This window comes from Lissotriton vulgaris, chromosome 3_1 (genome assembly GCF_964263255.1).
Source record: "Lissotriton vulgaris chromosome 3_1, aLisVul1.2, whole genome shotgun sequence".
NCBI lineage: Eukaryota > Metazoa > Chordata > Amphibia > Caudata > Salamandridae > Lissotriton > Lissotriton vulgaris.
The window spans coordinates 1,815,262,014-1,815,281,515 of NC_141689.1; the positions used below are offsets into that span (position 1 = coordinate 1,815,262,014).

General features: G+C 42.3%; 1 protein-coding gene across 1 annotated transcript in view; it reads left to right on the top strand.

The window, feature by feature from the left end:
- The window catches only part of LOC147728485 (uncharacterized), a 310,726-nt gene that overhangs the window by 80,546 nt on the left and 210,678 nt on the right, over nucleotides 1-19,502 (top strand). Inside the window, exon 3 of the mRNA XM_086962261.1 lies at nucleotides 9,944-10,020. Coding sequence (XP_086818387.1) covers nucleotides 9,944-10,020 — 77 coding nt within the window. The remainder of the gene's footprint in view (nucleotides 1-9,943; nucleotides 10,021-19,502) is intronic.

Below are 19,502 nucleotides of genomic sequence, written 5' to 3' on the forward strand. Positions count from 1 at the left end.
TGTTGCAAAAGGTCTTGAGAAATTTTCACATTCCTTTGAAGCATTAAACACAAGCAAAAAAGGTGCTACTGCTTCAATTGAGCCCATTGAGAATGAGGACACAGGTAGTGGAAGCAGCAAGAACCCAACACCTACATTGGACACCACTGCCCACAGGAGTGGAAGGCAAGTGTCTCCACAAACAGGTGTGAGGAGAAGTGGGCCAGGGCAAAGGAAAAGCAGCAGACAGTCAAAAAAATGAACATTAATTTTCACAAATTGGAAATGTAAATAGAATGTTAAAATTATGACACAGTTTTTGTTGTAAGTCCTGTGAAGTAACAGGTTTCTTTTGTCACTAGCATTGATAATTTTTGTAAATAAATATTTCAAAATACTAAACAGCAGTGCAGTTTTCTTATCTTACCTAAAAGTAATTGTTTGTAATTTCTGCACGCCTTTGACGACCAGCAACAGCTCCTAACCCAGTACCACATCTTCTTGGTGGTGGAACATCATCATTGTCTGAGGATTCAGGTTCACTCACTTCACATTCAGTTCCTTTCCTCATTGCCATGTTATGTAACATTGCACAACTTGTGATAATTTTGCAACACAGGGATGGTTTATATTGCAAAGCTCCACCACTTTTATGGATTCTTCTGAATCTACTTTTTAAAATTCCAAAAGTTCTCTCAATGACTCCACGTGTAGAGCGGTGTGCCTTATTGTATCTTCTTTCATGTACAGTTGTTGGATTCAGGTATGGGGTCAAGATAAAGTCACGAACTGCATATGCGCTGTCTCCTGCACAGTAATTTGAAAAGTTGTTAGTTTCCACATGAAATTATTAAATTTGAATCCAGCTCAAGTAAAATTTAAAAGCACTTACCAAGCAGAAACCCATCTCCAAATTCACCAGTACTCAAACGGGCATGTAATCCACTGTGTCGAAATATGTATGAGTCATGACTGCTTCCAGGGAATTTTGCAACAATGTCAGTAATGATGTACTTCGCATTACACACCATTTGAATGTTTAAAGAGTGGTAACTTTTTCTATTCCTATAAAGATGTTCAGTTGCAGCAGGAGGAGTGATGGCAATATGTGTTCCATCTATACATCCAATAACATGTGGAAAATGAGCTATTTGATAAAAGTCATATTTGGAAATTTGGATATCTTGAGGAGTGCTCGAAAGGTAAATGTGATGGTGCAACCTGCTCATCATTGCATCCAAAAACACCCTGAAAAATCTTGAAAAAGCACTCTGGGATACTCCTCCTACCTCTGCTATCACCCTTTGAAAAGAACCAGAAGCAAGGAGATGTAGGGAACACAGTACTTGCACATGAGTTGGTATTGAATGTGTCCTGTGTGTCTCATGCTCTAGGAAAGGCTTTAACTCCACAATGAGGTCCAAAATGGTATGTGGATGTAGTCTATATTTTTCAAAAATGTCTTCTTCTGTCTGTTGAAATAAGGTAATCCTCAGTCTGAAAATCCTTTCCTGCCTCTGTCTCCTCTGTGCAAGAGCTTGAATGCGCAGCCTTCTGGCTATCACGTAAAGAGCAGCCATTGTTCTCCTCAAAAAAAGCAGTTGGGCCTGTCATTTATACTTTCAAAAATTTTTGCACCTGGTTTGAGTTAGTGTTATTTGCGAGTTCTTAATCTGCGAAAAAAGGTTTTTCGGTAAATGCGATTCCGTCATACATCTCTTTGCGAATTCGCAACATATTAGCGATATTCGCAACGAACGAAACATGCAAAATAAAGACTCGCAAAATTAATTCGCAGACAACGAAAAATCGCTAATAAAGACACGTAAAAAGTGCGATTTCTAAATTAGCGATGCGAAAATTCACATACATCCCAAAACATGCAAAATGTACGTTTGCGATTCGTTAAGGCCAAAATTCGCACAATTTCGCCCTTAACGAATCGCAAACGGCTTGATACATCTAGGCCTATATGTTGTTACAACAAATCTTTATTAATTTAAAGATTGTGTTTGTTAAAACATATCAATTGTTCAAAACAACATTTAACAAGGTGACATCTATATATGTATGTCACAAGAGAAATTAGGTTACAAGATGTACTAACATTCAAAAATAACTATGCAAAAGTTAGTGCACAAGAAAAGTATGTGAAACAATGTATTCTCCTCTTGGTTGTAACAATACAAACACTACAACACTAGAAACCAATCAAACCTACAAAACATCCAATAACCCAGCAAAGCCTTTTTATTTATCCTATTCCTCTCTACCATAAATTATCCAAATAATTGGACATTAAAAATGTTAAAATATAGCACACCTACTACAAAAAAAACTTTTGGGAAGGCATTGGGCATTAAAAGTTTCAATATAGTAAAACATGTTGCCTATATTGGTTTGACTCGCTTCTCACCTGGGTTTAAATACCTCCCTATCTGTCTGAGGTCGGGGTGTTTTGTGAGTCCAAGCTTTTCTCCAATACAGTCCCATATCTGTAGTGTTGTCTTAGTTATAGGGGAACCAGTTAAGTTATAAGCTCTAGATCTTGGTTTCTGCCATGGAATTTCTCAAAGGAAGTCTCCGCTAAGTGATGCTTATTAAATCACTGCTGGTTTTCTGAGTCTAACCTGGACCACTCTAATAAGAAGCTCAAATGAGTCACTTGGTAGTAATCCTGGAAACTCAGTATCTCCATTACACCCTCCCATCTTCCGCGCTTCAACCACTGGCGTAGCTTCCATTGTTGCAGCAGGTGCAGTGGCACCAGGCCCCAAAGACCTGAGGAGCCTACTGAATCCTTTTTCTAGCTGTATTTCTCAGTTCAAACAGCAGCTAGGGCATGAGGGCCATGAGGGCCTTGACAAATTGGCTATGCCACTGCTGTCAATGGCTGGTACGTGTGTCTCATGGCCATTCTGGATTTATTGCCTCTGTCTATAAACTCCAGACAGACCTGTTGTAACTGTCTCAGCATTTTAAGGTCAACAATCAAGAAGATGCCCTGAAATGCAAACAGCAGACGTGGGGGGTCATTGGGATGGAGGACGGACATCCTATTGGTGATTGGGACCACCCGCCATAAGGGCGGGAGTCCCGTGGGGGGCATTAGGATGCTCCCGCCACTGTGGCAGGCACATCCTGCATTTTTAGCATTGTGGTGGGCGGTGCTCTCAGCACCGCCCGCCACAATTCTAAAAATGCACGTATGCATTTGCATACACAAAGCGGCAGGCACCGCGCGGTGCCTGCCTCTTTGTTTATGCAAATGCAGGGGGGTACCACAGGTACCCCCCGTGTGCACCCCCATCTCTCCTTCACTCTGGGGGCCCACAGGAGGCCCCCAAAGTGAAGACTGCATGCCTTTCCGTGGCGGCGATGCCGCCACGGAGAGGCATGCGGTCTTCACTTTGAAAGGCATCTAAAGAAGCCCATATTAATATGGAGGGCCGTGTCTGATAGACACCGCCTCCATATTGATCTTTTTCCACCCCGGTCGCCTTGCGACCGGGGCGGAAAAGCGGCGGACAGTCTTTCCGTCCGCCGCGGTCCCCCCCCGCCATCCTAATATGGCGAGGGGTCATTTAGGTGAGGATGACGGGTGGATTGCCCCCGCCAGGTCGGCGGTGGCTACCGCCAGCCTGGCAGGGTCAATCCGCCCGCCATCCTAATGGCCCCCTTGGCGTCATGTTCATCTTGATACAAGCTCCTTGCCATAAGAGCTAGCGGCTATGCAAGCTTTATAGATCCCTCCTAATGTTCCAGAACCAATGGTGTGACGTTGGCATCATGTACTGCCCATTGCATAGGTTTATCCCAGGATTCGAATATATTCAATGGTGCTGCTAGCAGTCTGACAGGGGGAATATTCATGCACCTATTGCAGATCATTACTGTCTACGTTGACATTTATCACCTCATGTTGGGACATTTCATTTGAATCCCGACACCTCACAGAAGGCTTCTAGTTCCTCCTAAAAGGGGTTAAGCAAAACTCTCAGGGTGGCCAGCGAGAGCATAATTTCATCAGCACAGGTTTACCCCTGCAATATTAGGGTTGGAGCAAATCCTCTGGGCAAGGGGTTAGTGGACATCCCCGTCTCGTCCCCATTCTATCAGCACAGTGTGGGAAACAATCCTGTTGACACTAATTTTCACAGTGGGCTTAGTCTATTCTGTTGGTGCCATTTTAATGAAGTGGTCCCCTATCCCTCTGTCCCTTCAGTACTTCCTTCCTGAAAGGCCATTCCACTCTATCAGACACCTTCTTGGCATTGCGGGACAGCGGGAGCATGACACTCTTACTCTTTTTATTTATGTCGATAAGATGAAGGTCTTCTTTGTATTACTCCCCACCCATTTCTTAGGAATAAGACCTATTTGGCCAAGGAGAAGTGGGCCCTGCATCAGTTGTTGCAGTCCATTAGCTATTATTTTTGTGTAGATTACATTTGAAAATTGATATTCAATAAGGAAATCGGCTTGTAGAAGCTACATTGCCCTGGCTGGTTCTCCTTTTAAGAAGAACTGATACTTTCACCTTGGTCATGGATGGTATTACTGCCCCTTTAGGGGCTATAGCGTGAAAAACATTTGTTGTTAGTGGCAGCAACGTTGACGAGAGGCTCCTGTAGAAGGTCGAGTTGATCTCTTCAGGTCCAGGGTCTTTGGAGAAAATAAGGGCCTTGTTCTCTTAAATAATTTCCTCTGCCATTTTTGGGCTCACTGCTAGGCCACTTGGTCCAGAATTTATTTGCTAAGACTGGAGCCCTGTATTAATTATCTAATGGATATGTCATCAGTCAGCTGAATAAAGCACCCGATAGAATTGTGCAAATGTCTCCCCTTTGTTATGGTCTTCCATTTTAAGGTTGCCGGACGATGTTTTGTTAGCTAGAATGTGTGATTAATTGAGTTTTAGTCTCAGTGGGGCTGCTAGAAATGTCCCTGCCTTATTACCCTAATTTTGTTGCATTTATGCTAGATTTGTTAACAGACTGAGTTGCTCCCGTGAATATATTATCTAATGCCATGTCCTTTTGGAGAAAGTTTTACCTCTTACAACATTCATAGCTCATGGTCTTGTGGGACCATTGTGCAAATTCTGGCTAGCCTAATGCTTTTGGCTATGCATGTCCCCTGGAGGATGGCTTTCAGTGAGTCCCATAATACCCCTGTACTGCATTTTTCTGTCATTGTGGAATATAAAATCATTGATCTCAGACTGTAAAGCTTCTCTAAGCATCCTATCCCTAAGAAGATGTTTGTTAAACCACCATTGTAGCATTCCATCCTGCTCCGATCTATCCCATGAAAATTCAAGTGTGAGTGAGGAATGGTCAGAGAGCAACTTCACCCATATCCCAGCCCTCTGAACTATGTGTGATATGAGATGCTCATAAAGCATAAAGTCTATTCTTGTGTAGGACCTGTGGAATGCAGAGTATTGTGAGTAGTCTCTCTCTTCTCTATGTAGGTGTGTACCAGACCCTCTTCATAGAGCCTAGAGTCCCCTCCTGCCAATAGGGCAACAGTGCCTCCCTCTTTGTTATCTGAGCAATCCTGCACACCATCCAGTACCATGTTCTAGTCACCTGCCAGTAGCAAGGGGCCCAAGGTCAACTCTATTAATCTATGTCTTGTGTGGCAAGAAAACTCTTTTTGACCCTGGTTTGGACCATAAATTAATGCCAAGGAGATATTTTGAGCCCACAGTGTGACATTTATCAACAACCACCACCTTTATATTTGAGGGTATTATTAGCTGAGAAGTCTCAATGTCCCCACTTTCTTAGTTTTAGTATTTGTGGAAGAATAATATTGTTGGGGAAAGACACATGATTGCGTCTCCCAAGTGTCCCTGTTGAGGGTGTGTGTCTCTTGGGTGAATTTGATGAATCTTTGTAAGTTTGCTAGTGCCTTAAGGACAATTGTACTCTCAGCTGAGGCATTGAAGCCCCTAACATTCATAGATGTCAGTGTTGCTCGCTTAGCCATAATGTAAGATTTTCAGTGATATATCGATGACCTGAAGCAGCCAGCTCACTCTGTCACTTGTGTGAGTGTCTTTAATCTTGTGTATTATAATCCATAAACAATTGCCTAGTGCTGCCACCTTAAATATGTAAATCCCTCCAACCTTTTCAAATTCCCTTTGGTAACACAGAAAACTTTAGAAGTTTTGGATCATGTAGTTGACTCAGTCACATCCCCAGTTTGGGTCAACAATATAAATTACCCCTTACTGGATGAATTTGAACCCTCCCAATCCAATGTTCCTCTCTATGAGGGGGCCCTTATGTGACCCCCCCTTCCAGACTCCCTGCTACTTCTGTGTGTTCTCACTGGTCATTGCATCATGTGGCTAACCCTGAACTCAGGCTCGAGCATCCGTTTCTCATTCTGCAGTCTCCCGGAGGTTCTCAATCAGTTTCTTTTTTAATGCTGTCTGGGTGTGGCTAATATTGCATCTGCTTTGCACCATCTTCCAACACTTTCTTTTTCTGCTATGGGGAGTCTCTCCTCAGTTGGTCTAAGGACCCATGGGGGGCAATAGTGTAGTCCCAGAAAAGGTTCAGGATGTTCTGCACCTTTGCCAGTGATCTAATCTGTATGCATTAACCTTGCCATTCAAAGCAACTTTTGAAGGGGTGCCCCATTTGCAGGGACCTGGTGTTTTTGCAGATATTGCATCCAGGTCGAAAGTCTCTTCTCTTGAGTAGTGTTACCTCTGCCAGATCTTGGTAGATGTGGAACTGATTGCCCTCAAATAATTAATTCCACTGTTAATTAATTCCACTGTTCTTTCACTTGAAAGTGATGGATTTTCTGTGATGATGTCTGGGGAGCGACTCGTTCAAGATACATTGTTTTCTGGTATACAAGTTCAGTCTAATGTGACTCGGATTTCAAAGTCAGAAAGTAGGGAGTGCAAACGTTTTAAGCGTGAAGCTTCAATATCTGTTCCCTTGGCGCAGATTGGGATTTCCAGTATTTGCGGCTTATTCCTTCTTGCTCTATTCTTAAAGTCTTCAGGTTTTTTCCTGTAACTGGATGTTTTGCTCTTGGAATGCCAGTAGTTTAGGGTGTTCTTTGTCTTGTTTTTCATATTTGTTTGCAGTCGCTCTGGAAGGTATAGCTCTGGAGAGTAGATCTATACGGATTGCTTCCATTTACTTTTCACTTAGGCCATTGCCATCAGGTGTCTGCAGTTGTCATCCACCACCTTGGGTTGCTCTTAGGTTGCTAGCCACCAAATGGAGCCTCTCTCTGTCCACCAATGCTCAAAGTGCCTCAAAGTGCCTTCTCTAGCTGCATATACCCCAAGGGGCAAACCACTTGAGGCATTTCTTGAGTTAATCTGCAGTGCAATGACACACCCAGTAGCCAAAGTCTGGTCTCCTTGCAATGTCCTTGTTGGCCCCTTCACTCCTGGGCCCCTTGCTTGTAGGTCTGGACAGTGGGGCTACCCCCACTCAGGCAAGTCTCCGCAGACCAAACCATTGTGTCTTGGGGCTCGAATCACCGCATACAGGCACCACACAACAGCACTTGATACGTTTCAGAGCTCGTCACCAAGTTCCTTCAGTTTACAGTAACAGCACCCTTAGTTCAGCAAGTGTTGTTGTCTCCTGTTTCATCTGGTGTACAGTATGCGGCTACCACAGTCAAGTATTTAATATATCACTCCCAAGTTCAAAGTTGGACTCCTCGACCTACAAGTTGCCTGGACACAATATCCACGCTCTGAATCTTGGAAGGCCCCAGTTAGCGGGGCCCGTGCAGTGAGGTGAACCATCTCAAACTCCATTGCCCTCCTGCAAATTCTTTTGCTCGCATTTCCCAGTGGGGCGGTGACTCCTTTCTATCAGTAGGCTGCAAAGGGTTTGCCACTTGGGCTCAGCTCCATCTCCAGTACTGTTGTACTGTTAGTGAGGCATCCTGAGAAGCAGCATCCTGACCTTGGACTCCGCTGCCGCTTTTCTGAGTGTCGGCTCACCTTCTTGCTCTGCTTGGGGGCTTTGTGGGGCACACAGCACCCCTCCATCCACTCGCCCTTCAGAAAATTTTCTTTGGTGGGGCGCACACACATGTAAAATCACCACAGCTCCTTCACACTGTTACAACCTGTTTTTTCTGGCTTCCAGTGCAAACCTCTCCAGTATGTCGGGTGGCGGGATGTGTTATGATCACTGTGCCTGGCTGGCAGAGAGCAGAGACCAATGTCTTACCCACGTCGTACCACCCCGTCATCTTGGCCATGCCCCGTGTTTTTTTTCCGAAGCACAAATTACATTTATGTGATATTAACTCATGTTCGTCTTTGAGATTCTTTACATAAATGTAGATATCTAGTAAAGGCAAGTGTTCATAGGCTCTAAACTCTCAAGGACGCTGTGTGGAACAACTGTCACACATCTCTAAATGCAATATATTACACTGGACAGGATATTGGCTTTTTTCTCCTACTTCTGGGACCCTAGTCACCTGACTCATATTGAGTTCTGCTCAGTTTCAGCAATATGACTTAGATATAGCCCGAGTGAGCTGCCAGATTTGCACAAATGTACCCTTGTAGAAAGAGAGATTCGTACTTGTAAGGCTAGTTGAGTACATGCACATCTGGACCACGTATGTCTTCCTGTCTTTTACTATACTGGCATTCAGGTAGCTCTTACTACCCCGGATGATGTGCTGAAGTGCATTTCTGCAGAAGTAGCATGCGCTCGTGGGTTCCCAGTGCTGGCCGCTAGGCACATATCATGTAATGCTTAATTATATTCATGTTGTTTAAAGTTTATAGTCATACAGTTTTAGTAGGTTTCTCATTCTAGTTTGTGAAGTTAATGTTATTCAAATGTGGAGGCTGAATGAGTGTGCAAACAAGATAATGGTATAGTATCATTGTTAAAGTTGTTATTAGTGAAAACTGTTTGTATTTTCAGGTTGCCATGCTAAGCGATGAACATTCTTACCACACTATTTAGTGAGATCGCTGTGTTATAATCACAGTAGTGGGCTTTTGTTGAGAGGTATGCTGTTACTACTCGATTACCATATTAAGAAAAATGTATAAGTACATTATCATTTTAGCCAACACACAATAGTAAAGTTACTATATATTATGCAAAAATGATCTAATAATTTGTAGTTAGTGAATGAAACATTTGCATTATCTGGTGCATGGAGTATAACATTGATGGTTCCTGTAATGCTGGACCTTTTGAGAGACTGGTCAGTTACCGCTGATATAATCAGATAGGAAAAGTCCATGACTACACCATCCACCAGAATTCAAAGGATTCTCCGCTGCTTGTTTCTTTGCCAGAAGTGAATTCCATAATTTGGCTGCCTGAATCAAGAAGAAATGACACCTGAAGGTATTTTTCCTATATTGTGGTATAATAAACTGTTGTGCTAATCTGGAGAGCAGTGTCCCTTTTTTGAGAGTATCTGTTTAGTTAGATCTGCAGGAAAACCGGTCCCTTCCTGTTTACTGTTTTATGTGTAATGCTGTAACCCCCTTCATCCACTGGGTGAGCACTGCAAAAATTGTCAGCAAAAGGCAAATTATATAAAATAGTAGACAGAATGACTTGTCAGTTTAATGTTATGTAATTTTGTGTTTTTTAAATATAATGTTAGTAGGATGTATTTAGAGCATTATACATGCTAAAGTTGGGTTCATGATATAAAGACAGGTAGGCTCCAATAAAACCATTGTTGTTCATATGGAAGTTAAGATGAAACCCACCATCTCTTTAAGCAGCTGAGGTAGTGATTTCATCTCACCCTAAGTTCTCACATGGGTTTTCCCCAAGGTTGTTTAGCCATCAGCTGACGGCCCAGCGAATAGTATCAGAGTGCAAACATCATTTGGTAAAAAGGCATATTGTCTGTTGCTGGAAGGATTGGTGAAAATAGGAAAAGTGTGTTATATTAATTAAAATGTCTTATTTTGTAGGAGATGACATGCCTTCCTTTTGCAAAAGTGCTCAGATTTCAAACCGAAAACGGCCGCACCATGTCAAAATACCCCAAGTAAGTGCAGGGATGACTGACCCCTGGTGTACTTATTTTTTCCCAAGTGAGTTTTTTAAAAGTTTTTCCAATGTACATATTCGACAAACAGTAATCACTTACATTGAGTATTATAGTTAATACATATCAGTGCTTAATTTGTGCCGGTGTTGCCGGTGCTTAACACCGGCACCTCTTTCTAAACACATTCACCTATTTATTCACTACATGGAGCTGTGTGTCTATTTTTTAGGAGAATTAATTCCTCAGTGGTGATTTACTATACTTTAAACAAGCACATAGGTATACTTGTCACTGGCATTTGCTAGCGGTGGGAGGAGGTGGGCGGTGCCCGAGAAATACTTTGGGCCCTGGCACTTAATTATTAACAAATTAAGTACTGATATATATGAACTATTGCTAGTTCAGGTTGGTGCATTCAGTCCGATGATCTGCTGCCCTATCCACCTATCATGTGGGCCAGTTAACTTAAATTTATTGTAACCAATCAATCAATCTCCCAACTGAGAACTGGGTTAACCTTGTGATAGAGTCTTAGCGGTTACTTTGCACACTTCTAACTTGTTTTAGGTTAGTGTTGGTGCCTGCCACTATTAACCCTCTACCTTGTCAGGCAGAACTCTCTCTACAGTCCCTATAGGCATTGCTGCCTACACTCAGCATGTGTGTGCACCCTCATACAAGGAGGGGACTAAGAGTTGTATCCAAGACTTTTCTCTATGGTTGACTGTTTCAGCATAAATCAAAAAAAGGGGGAGATAGAGGCCTCTGCACTGTTTGGACTATCTTTCCACTCTTCTTCATAGTTTAAAAACAGAAAGTGTTCTTAAAATAACCTTCACCCACCAAGATTTCCCATGTTGGCTTGCTTCATCATAGGGTTCGGGGCTGGGCGTGCTGCGGCCAACGAAGACGTAGGAGGACCTTCAGTCAAATGCTATAAAGAGATGGTTGGTATAAGAGTGGAAGGGTCTAATCTAGGGTTATAAAATACCTCTCTAAGTAGAAACAAATATTTTATTCAAGCCTCTTGCTGGAAGAACCCTAAGATGAAGCATGCCACTATTGGAAATCTTGGTGGGTGAGGGTTATTTTAAGAAAACCTTCTGTTTATAAACTATGACAAGGAGTGAAAAGATAGTCCAAACAGCTCAGAGGGACTCTTTTTGGGTGTCTATTTTGGCAGTCAGTTTTTCCAGGTATGTGTTGCATGTGTCACCCTGGGGGATCCTTGAGTCCTCTTGCTCGCAGAGATAGCCACAATTGCAGCTCAGCAGTAGCCCACTTGCTGAGATCCTATAACAAAGATTTAAGTGGGGGAGCCATAGGCGATTTCCAGGTCATTGCTATTCATTAAGTCTGGAACCATAATCACATATTTATTCTTTTTGGGATGTAGCAGACAGGAAGTTGGATCGTTTGTCAATGATTTACCTATTATTTCCACTGTCAATGCTGTTGTGTCATCCCAGAAATGTGCAATTACCGGAAAAACCCAGACCATGTGATAAAAGTCAGCTTCTGAGCATGCATACCTAGAGAAATTACGGTTTGACCGCAAATACATTTTGTTTATGAACTTTGAGGTTAGGTAGGTTTGATGTAAATAATTGAATTGGGTATATTTGAGTCGAGAAATGCGGGAGACCCTCTTAAGATATTTTAGTGTGGTCTCTAATTACTTATTGTACAAATCTTGACCAATGTGGCCTAGGGGGCATTGACATCCACCTCAGTTGAGCTGCTGCACAATAGAATTCATAATGTGATGCCCCTAGGCTCACCATGTTCGAGGGGCTGTACAGTTGTCGCAGAGCCTCAAGTTTCCTGCCTGTCCCCCACTTTAGATCTGAGAGTATTCTGTACAGATTACGAAAAAACGCTCTTGGACAGGATCGCTGGCAATGTCAAGAAATGTTATAATAATTGGGGTAAAATCAAAATTTTGGCAATGGCCACCCTACCCATTCAGGAGATGGGCAGCACTTTCCAGAAGGGCAAAGATAAGTGTAATCTTGTGAGTGCAACCCCCAGATTGCCCTGTATGCTGTCGTAGTCTGAGTGTTATACATTAGCACCTAAGTAATGGAACATTGTAGGTCGCCACTCAATCTCTATGTTGGTTAGTACTTCCTTCTCTGCTACCGATAACCCAAGTAGTATGAATAGGCATGCTTTTGAACAAGTTAGCTTTAATCCTGGATATGTGGCTAACTCGTTGAGTAGTTGCATCACAGGATGAATATCTCGCCATATATCATGGAGTTACACTTGTGTTTCATCCATATACATGGACACTGTGTCCCATGGATCAAAACTCAGCAGTCCCCAGTCTGGATGCCAGCTTCTGAACAGGTTTGTCAATGGTTACATGGCAATGTTAAATAATATTCAGGACAATGGGCAGCCCTGTCGAGCTTCACTCCCTATGTAGAAGGCATTCAATATGTTGTGCATACTCTGACTATGGGCTTACAGTAAATGAATTTGATCCACTGCATAAGTTCCCACCCAGTCCCATTTCTTCAGGTACAGCCAAGAGATATGGCCACCCCTATGTATCGAAAGCTTATTTGATGTCTAAGGACAGTGTCACAGAACGGAAGCCCTCCCAAGATGATTCTGCCATTAGGCAAAATAATCAGCGCAAATTTAGAAACGTGTTACGGCCTGTTGTAAAACCATTTTGGTTTTGGATGAACCAGTGTGGACAGGCATGGCATCAGTCTATTGACTATCACCTTCACCCAATATTTTGCAATCCATGTTCAACAAGGATAGAGGCCTGTATGACCACACCTCCAAGGGGTCTTGGCCTTGTTTGAGAAGCACAACTACCAAAGCCTCTCTCTTTGTCCCTGTCAGGATTCCCCTCTCACTAACATCACTATACAATTGGAGGATCCTTGGTGCTACTTTAGCTCTGTAGGTGGAAAAAAACTCTACCGGAAGACCATATGTCTCAGAATTCTTCTTCAGGTCATCTAGTCTATCGCTATCTTAATTACTTCAATTGTGAGTGGCTCATCTAGTTCCTGTTGATGTAATGTAGCAATACGTAGCACTGGAATCCCCTCTAAAAAGTATTTATTCTAATAACATCATAATGTAAACACATTATATTTAACATAATTTAATATTCATTACATAAATCCATTAAAAAAAATACAAATTTTCAGTATACAGTGAGTTATTTGCATTTATATAATTTAATTTTAATAAACAGCTCACTGTACCCTAATACCCCTACTACCCATATACAGTACCCATCCCTAATAAACTACTCATCTCTGACCCCTAAAACCCTTATTACCCCTATACGCTAGCCATTCCTGAACCCTAAAAATCCCCTAAACCAGCATATCAAATATGTAATTTAACATTTCATGTATGGTGTAAAATGTGAGGTCATAGGCAATGTGTGGCAGGGTGCAAGTTATATCAACATAAACATTAACATAAAACAGGTCTTAACTGTGAAGGATTTCCCATAAATCACAATGATGAATTAATTTGCAGGATGCTTACATTCCCTGAACAAATTAAGACGTTAAATGAATGGTTAATGCTGCAATTGAACTTTCTTCCAGTACTAGTAAAAACTGACAAGCTCACCCTTGAAGTCTCATACTTGGTGCACGCATCTACCAATGAATCGTCCCTTGTGCAGTGTCTGAAAATAAACACTGTAAACACAGAACCCTCTCTACCCCACATAGCACTCTATTTTCTTTCTTTATAAATGTCTTTTTTAACCTACTCTATAGGTTCAATGTACTACTCAAAATATATTTTACAATGCATGTTCTTAATTTCCTTACAATGTACTTTGCATTTACAAATTGACTTATAAGAATACACATTTATTATTAAAACGCATTTGAAATATTAGCATGTTTTCCCCAACAAAAACACACGTTTCTCAAAACATTGACAGACATATCTGCAGTCGCAGAAAAACAATAAATACTAAAGGATGATGTTCAAATGCTTCTGCTTCTGATCTTACCAAACAGTACTAAAAGCAATGAATTAATCAAGTAATATACAAAATACATAGTGAATATTATGGTCCTATATCACCATTTCATGGTTCAGATGACATTTAAAAACCACTTGGCCTTCTAGCAATATAGGCTCATATCACACAGTTATCCATTATGTATTCTCTCTCTCTCTCTCTCTCTCACACGTACATACACACACACACTATATATATAAATTTACTGAGAAAAGCAAAGGTTAAAGTAGCATTAAAGTTAGGTGAAATGTTCTTTAACAACTTAACGTTTTAAACTCTAAAAAACCCTTATATTCACCAGTTATAGTTATAGTTTTCTCAAGTAAAAGTGACTATAACTTGTGTCCTAAGGTAGCTGTAACTCACGCCCCTACCATGTGCAGAGATATTATCAAAGATGTCATAGAAGATGTAATGACTAATGTAATATGTGGGGTAATTAGCAGTGCATGACGAGGGCCAATCTCCCCCATACAGCGAACCCCACTCTGTGAACAGTCTAAGGCCATGCAGGGTGGGGAGATTGCCACAACACCGAAAGGCAGACAACCCCATAATGCAAGCAACCTTTGGCTGTGTGCGGTTAGGGATTGGTCTCAGGGCCTGGTCCTGAGAAACCCATCCCCCAGGGCCTTTGCTTTTTTAAAGAGGAGGGGGGCCGAATGACCCCCCCGTCCTGAACCTATTATGGCCTTGGGAACCCCATCCCCTATTGGACCCCCTCACTGAGCATTATTAGGCCCTGGAGTTTTATTTTACCCCATAGACCCCATCTCCTAGGACCCTCCAATATGAAAGGTAGGTGCCCACCCAGGGCACCCACCATAGACTTGTTAGGGGCTGCAAGGGGAGCCTCAAGGCCCCCGTGGCCCCATCCGGCTCCCCACATGATATACATATATGATCCAGTGGCAGTCACCACTAGGTAGTTAAGTTTGGTCAGCTGTTCCTCAGGAAAAGCGTAAGTGTTGCTAATAACTTTGTTTGAGGAATCTTCATGAAATTTTCTAAAAAGGTACTACTTTTTACTAGGTTATGCATGGAATGTTTCGGGATGATCTGTCAAGTGGAGACCGAGAAAAAAGGGGGTTCCAAATGAAAAATCCCCATGCTTTCCATTGACTTCTTTAAGACGGGCTACCTCAAAAACTGCTAAATGGAATTACACTAGATTTGTCACAAAGCTAATACCTGGTCCCCAGATTGTGCTTTTGTTGATTTGGTGTAAATCTATTCAGTAGTTTTAAAGAAATTATGGTTCAAGTATATCTGGGCGGTTGGGTCCGCAAGAAGCTCAAGAGATGCTAGCTGGGGCACCAATTTAAAAACAGAGCATTCTGGTTGGCCGAAGGAGCATTATTTCCCTTGGGCCATCTTGATCCCACGGAACGAGCACTCTGATTGGTTGTCTGCAACATCAGTATCATGTTGCTGGCAGCCATTGCAGGACTCTGGGATTTAGGGCCAGATGTAGGTAGGCAAAAAGCGGTCGGTAACGGCCGAAATTCTGTCATTTCGGACGTTACCGACCGGTATTTGGAAAATGAGATGTAGGTGGGCATTTTACTGATTCGGAAATTTACCAAATTGGTATTTTAAGGAATCGGTAAATTACCGATTCCTTAAAATACCGAATCGGTAAATTACCGATTTTGCTCTGTAGGGAGCACTCCAATGAGTGCTTTTCCTCTTTTAGGATTCGTTATTTACCACCAACTACAAGTTGGTGGTAAATAAGGAAAACCTTGGAAAAAGCATTTTTTTTTCTTTTCCAACAGTGCCATGTTGCAGACATACATGCCCTTAGGGCATGTATGTCTGCAACATGTGCACCCATACACAATTGAGGGGTGCAACAGGGTGTCAAAGTGATACCCTGCCACCCTTCAATGTTTCCCCCTTTTACCAAATCGGTAAATACCGATTCGGTAATTACCGAAACATACCGATTCGGTAATTTTTTCAGTAAAAATACCTACATCCCATTTGCCTGTTCTTAAATACCGAATCAGTATTATTCGGTATTTAAGAATCGGTAATCTGGGATTACCTACATCGGGCCCTTAGTCCCTGTCCTGAAGTAAAACATTTAATGTAATATAAAGGAGCAGGGTAGGGATACTCTGACCTCCAGAGAAACCCCACCAGACAATCGACAAAAATTGCCACAATTCCGCCGTACTCCCACAGGATTGAATAAAAAATTAAGTTTATGCCCCGGTGAGTCCACCCCCGGGGCTATATTCACTAGGGAGAGGGGGCTTTGTGCCTCTCCCCAAGCCTCTAAAGACTTTGGAAGCATACCCCAGGGCTGAAATTACTTAAAATTGGGAGGGGCTGAATGTCCACCTCCAGAGCAATCAATGGCCCTGGAAGCCCACCCCTATGACTGATCACTTGAAGGAGGGGGCCATTTTGCCCCACTCCCTGAGCCACTAATGGCCTCGGGGACCGAATCGCCCATGGCCAGCTAACGTGCTACGACCCAGGGTGCCCACCTCCCGCGGCATAGCTGTTTCCCTGAATGACGGCTGGGAGCAGACTTCTGATCTGTTTCCCTCCCCGCACTGACACACTGATGAAGCAGATGAAAATATTGCTCCTGCTTGGAGGGAGCAGCATTAGTAGGATGAGGTCCCCAAGGCCTACAAAGGCTCAAGGAGGGCGTTAATTCCCCTTTAAAAAACAAAGGACCTGGGGGATGGGTTCCCCAGGGCCCATAAAGGCTCAGGGAGGGGGCCATTTGGACCCCACTCCTTTAAAAACATAAGGCCCTGTGGTCAACCCCCTGGCATTACATTTGAAATAAAATATTACTTTAAGTTTAAAAAACCAAGAAATTTGGTGTGATCAAAATATCTGTTTTTGTGTTTAAAAAAAAATATGAAATTCACTGAAAAAACAAAGGTTAATGTAACGTTATTGTTAGGTGAATAGGTCAGTGACAAAATGAATGTTGTGAACTAAAAAAACACAGAAATTCACCAGTTATAGTTAGCAGTGCACACACTGATATTAACTTCACATATTTCATCACTAATGACATGTTCTATGACATAATATATGGCATCACTGATGGCATCTTAAATGATCCTAAAACTTGTTGATAACATCTCTTTCCCTCCCCATTTGATTTTCACATAATCCTGTTCTTCGATCCTTTCTCCACTCGCTCTGACATCACTCTTCTCCCTCACTCCACATTCCCTCATTCACAGAGGCATCAATTTCGTTCTCATCTCTCTTCCTCTCATCCTCACAAATGATGTGTTTCCTGTAGCTCCATTCTCTTTGTATTGTACACCCACATCATCTTCTCCACAACACTTCTCAACCCCTTTGGATCATTCACAGTAATCTGTATGGTAATCTTGTCATGCAATTTAGCCACTAAACCATGCCATTTCCTTTGGGATTATACAATGATGTGTGAATACACCTAATCTCATGTTCTTTCAAGAAATTTTGCAGTATTCAACGTAATTTGGTTGCCATTATACATCACTACGATGACTTAAAACCACTCGCTCATGAACGTTCTCCCAAAGGCTTTGATAACACTCTCAAATGTTATGATTTTTTACAAATTCCACCATCATCTCCCTTGAGAACACATCAAACATTACCACGACAAACAGCTCCTCCTCTCTTAAATAAACCATGGGACCAATGAAATCCACACACACTTTCATTCAAGACCTATCCACATCACTCATAGAACCCATTCCTTCATTTCCCCTCTATAACCATTTCTCACTCTCCCTGCATAAAACACAACCTTCCACTCATTCGTTCACATCCTTGTCCATACCTGGACACCAAAACGTATCCTTTAAATGTTTTTTGGTACAGGATTGCCCCAAATGGCCCTCATGCACCAACAGCACCAGCTTCTTTCTCACGCCTTCTGGAGAGAAATGCCTTTCACCTCTCATAATCAGTGCCCCAATCACTCCCTGCTCAATTATCCGTATAACTTCACAGAACTGCACAAAGGAACTCTTATGCCACCTTCCCTTTTCCACCCTTTGCGAATACTCTTCACCAACTCTTGGAAAATACCATTGCTCCTAAGCATTGATTTCCATTCTTCTCGTGTGACAGCCTCAAACCCACCTTCCAACGCATCTTCTACACTTGCTACCACACACACCATCTTATTCTGTTTTGCCTACATTGTCTGCATTTAACGGCAACCTCGACAAACAATCAGCTTGCCTGTTTTTCCATCCCATCCTGTGACAAACTTCACCTCGTACAGATACTCTTGAAAACACGATGCAAATCTGGGCTAATATGGTAGAGACTTTGTCAGTACCACCGGATTGCAATACCCTCACCAAAAGTTTATTATCCATCCTCAGTATGAAATATACCCACCAGAAATATGTGCAGAAATATTCAACACCCCATGCAGCTGCTAAAGCTTCCTTTTCCATTACAGCATAATTTGATTCCTTCTGATTTAAGGATCTAGAAGCGAATGCAACTTGCTTCTCCATACCATCCTTGCAGTGAGATAACGCCACCAAAATCCTGTGAGCACTCGCATCAACTGTTAATGTGCTCCTTTTGGGCTCAAGCGGGGCCAAAATCTTTGCTTTGGCAATTTCCAATTTCACATTCAAAAACGCCTACTCTTGCTTTTCCCCCATGCAAATTCCCTGCCTTTTCTTAACAATTCTCTTAATGCTTCCATCTTTTCTGCAAAATCATTGACACCTGTTGCCTATTATTCTATCAACCCCATGTAGGAATGGGACTGATCCTTTCCTTGTGGGGTTGGAACTACTCTGATGGATTTACCTAAGTCCTCATTGGAGCTAACACTCTGTCCTGAGATGTTATAACCTTGATACTCTTTTTCTTCCAACAAAAACTGACACTGAAGAGTCAGACCTGCATCATTCAACACTTCCAGTACCTTAACTTGGACACCATTGTATTCCTCCCTCATAGCAATAAAAACCAATATATCATCCTGGAAGAAACGCACGTTTGCTATACATCCAAATAATGTATTCAAAATGCGCTGAAAAATGCTTGAGGCTGAAGCTAGCCCAAATCGAAGTCTGGTAAATTGGAATTCCCCTTCCATTGTGATGAAAGCTGTTTGGGTTTTTACTGAGATGTAACTTAATCTGGTGGTATGCAAACTTCAAGTCCAATCTTGTGAAATGTTTGGCCTTATTGAGAAGCAACACCATTTCCGATATGCTAGGAAGAGCGAAACTATCCATTACTATTCACTGGTTTAAGGACCTTAAGTCCACACACAATCTTAGGTGGCCATCCCCTTTCTTTTTTATCACCACTGGAGAAAGTCACTCAGCTGCCTCTACTGGTTCAATCATTCCCTCCATCTGCCTGTCATCCAACATTTTCTTTCCCTCACTTCTAACACCCATGGGATTCTTTTTCACACCATGTCTAACTGGCGTGGCACCTTCCTTCAATCTGA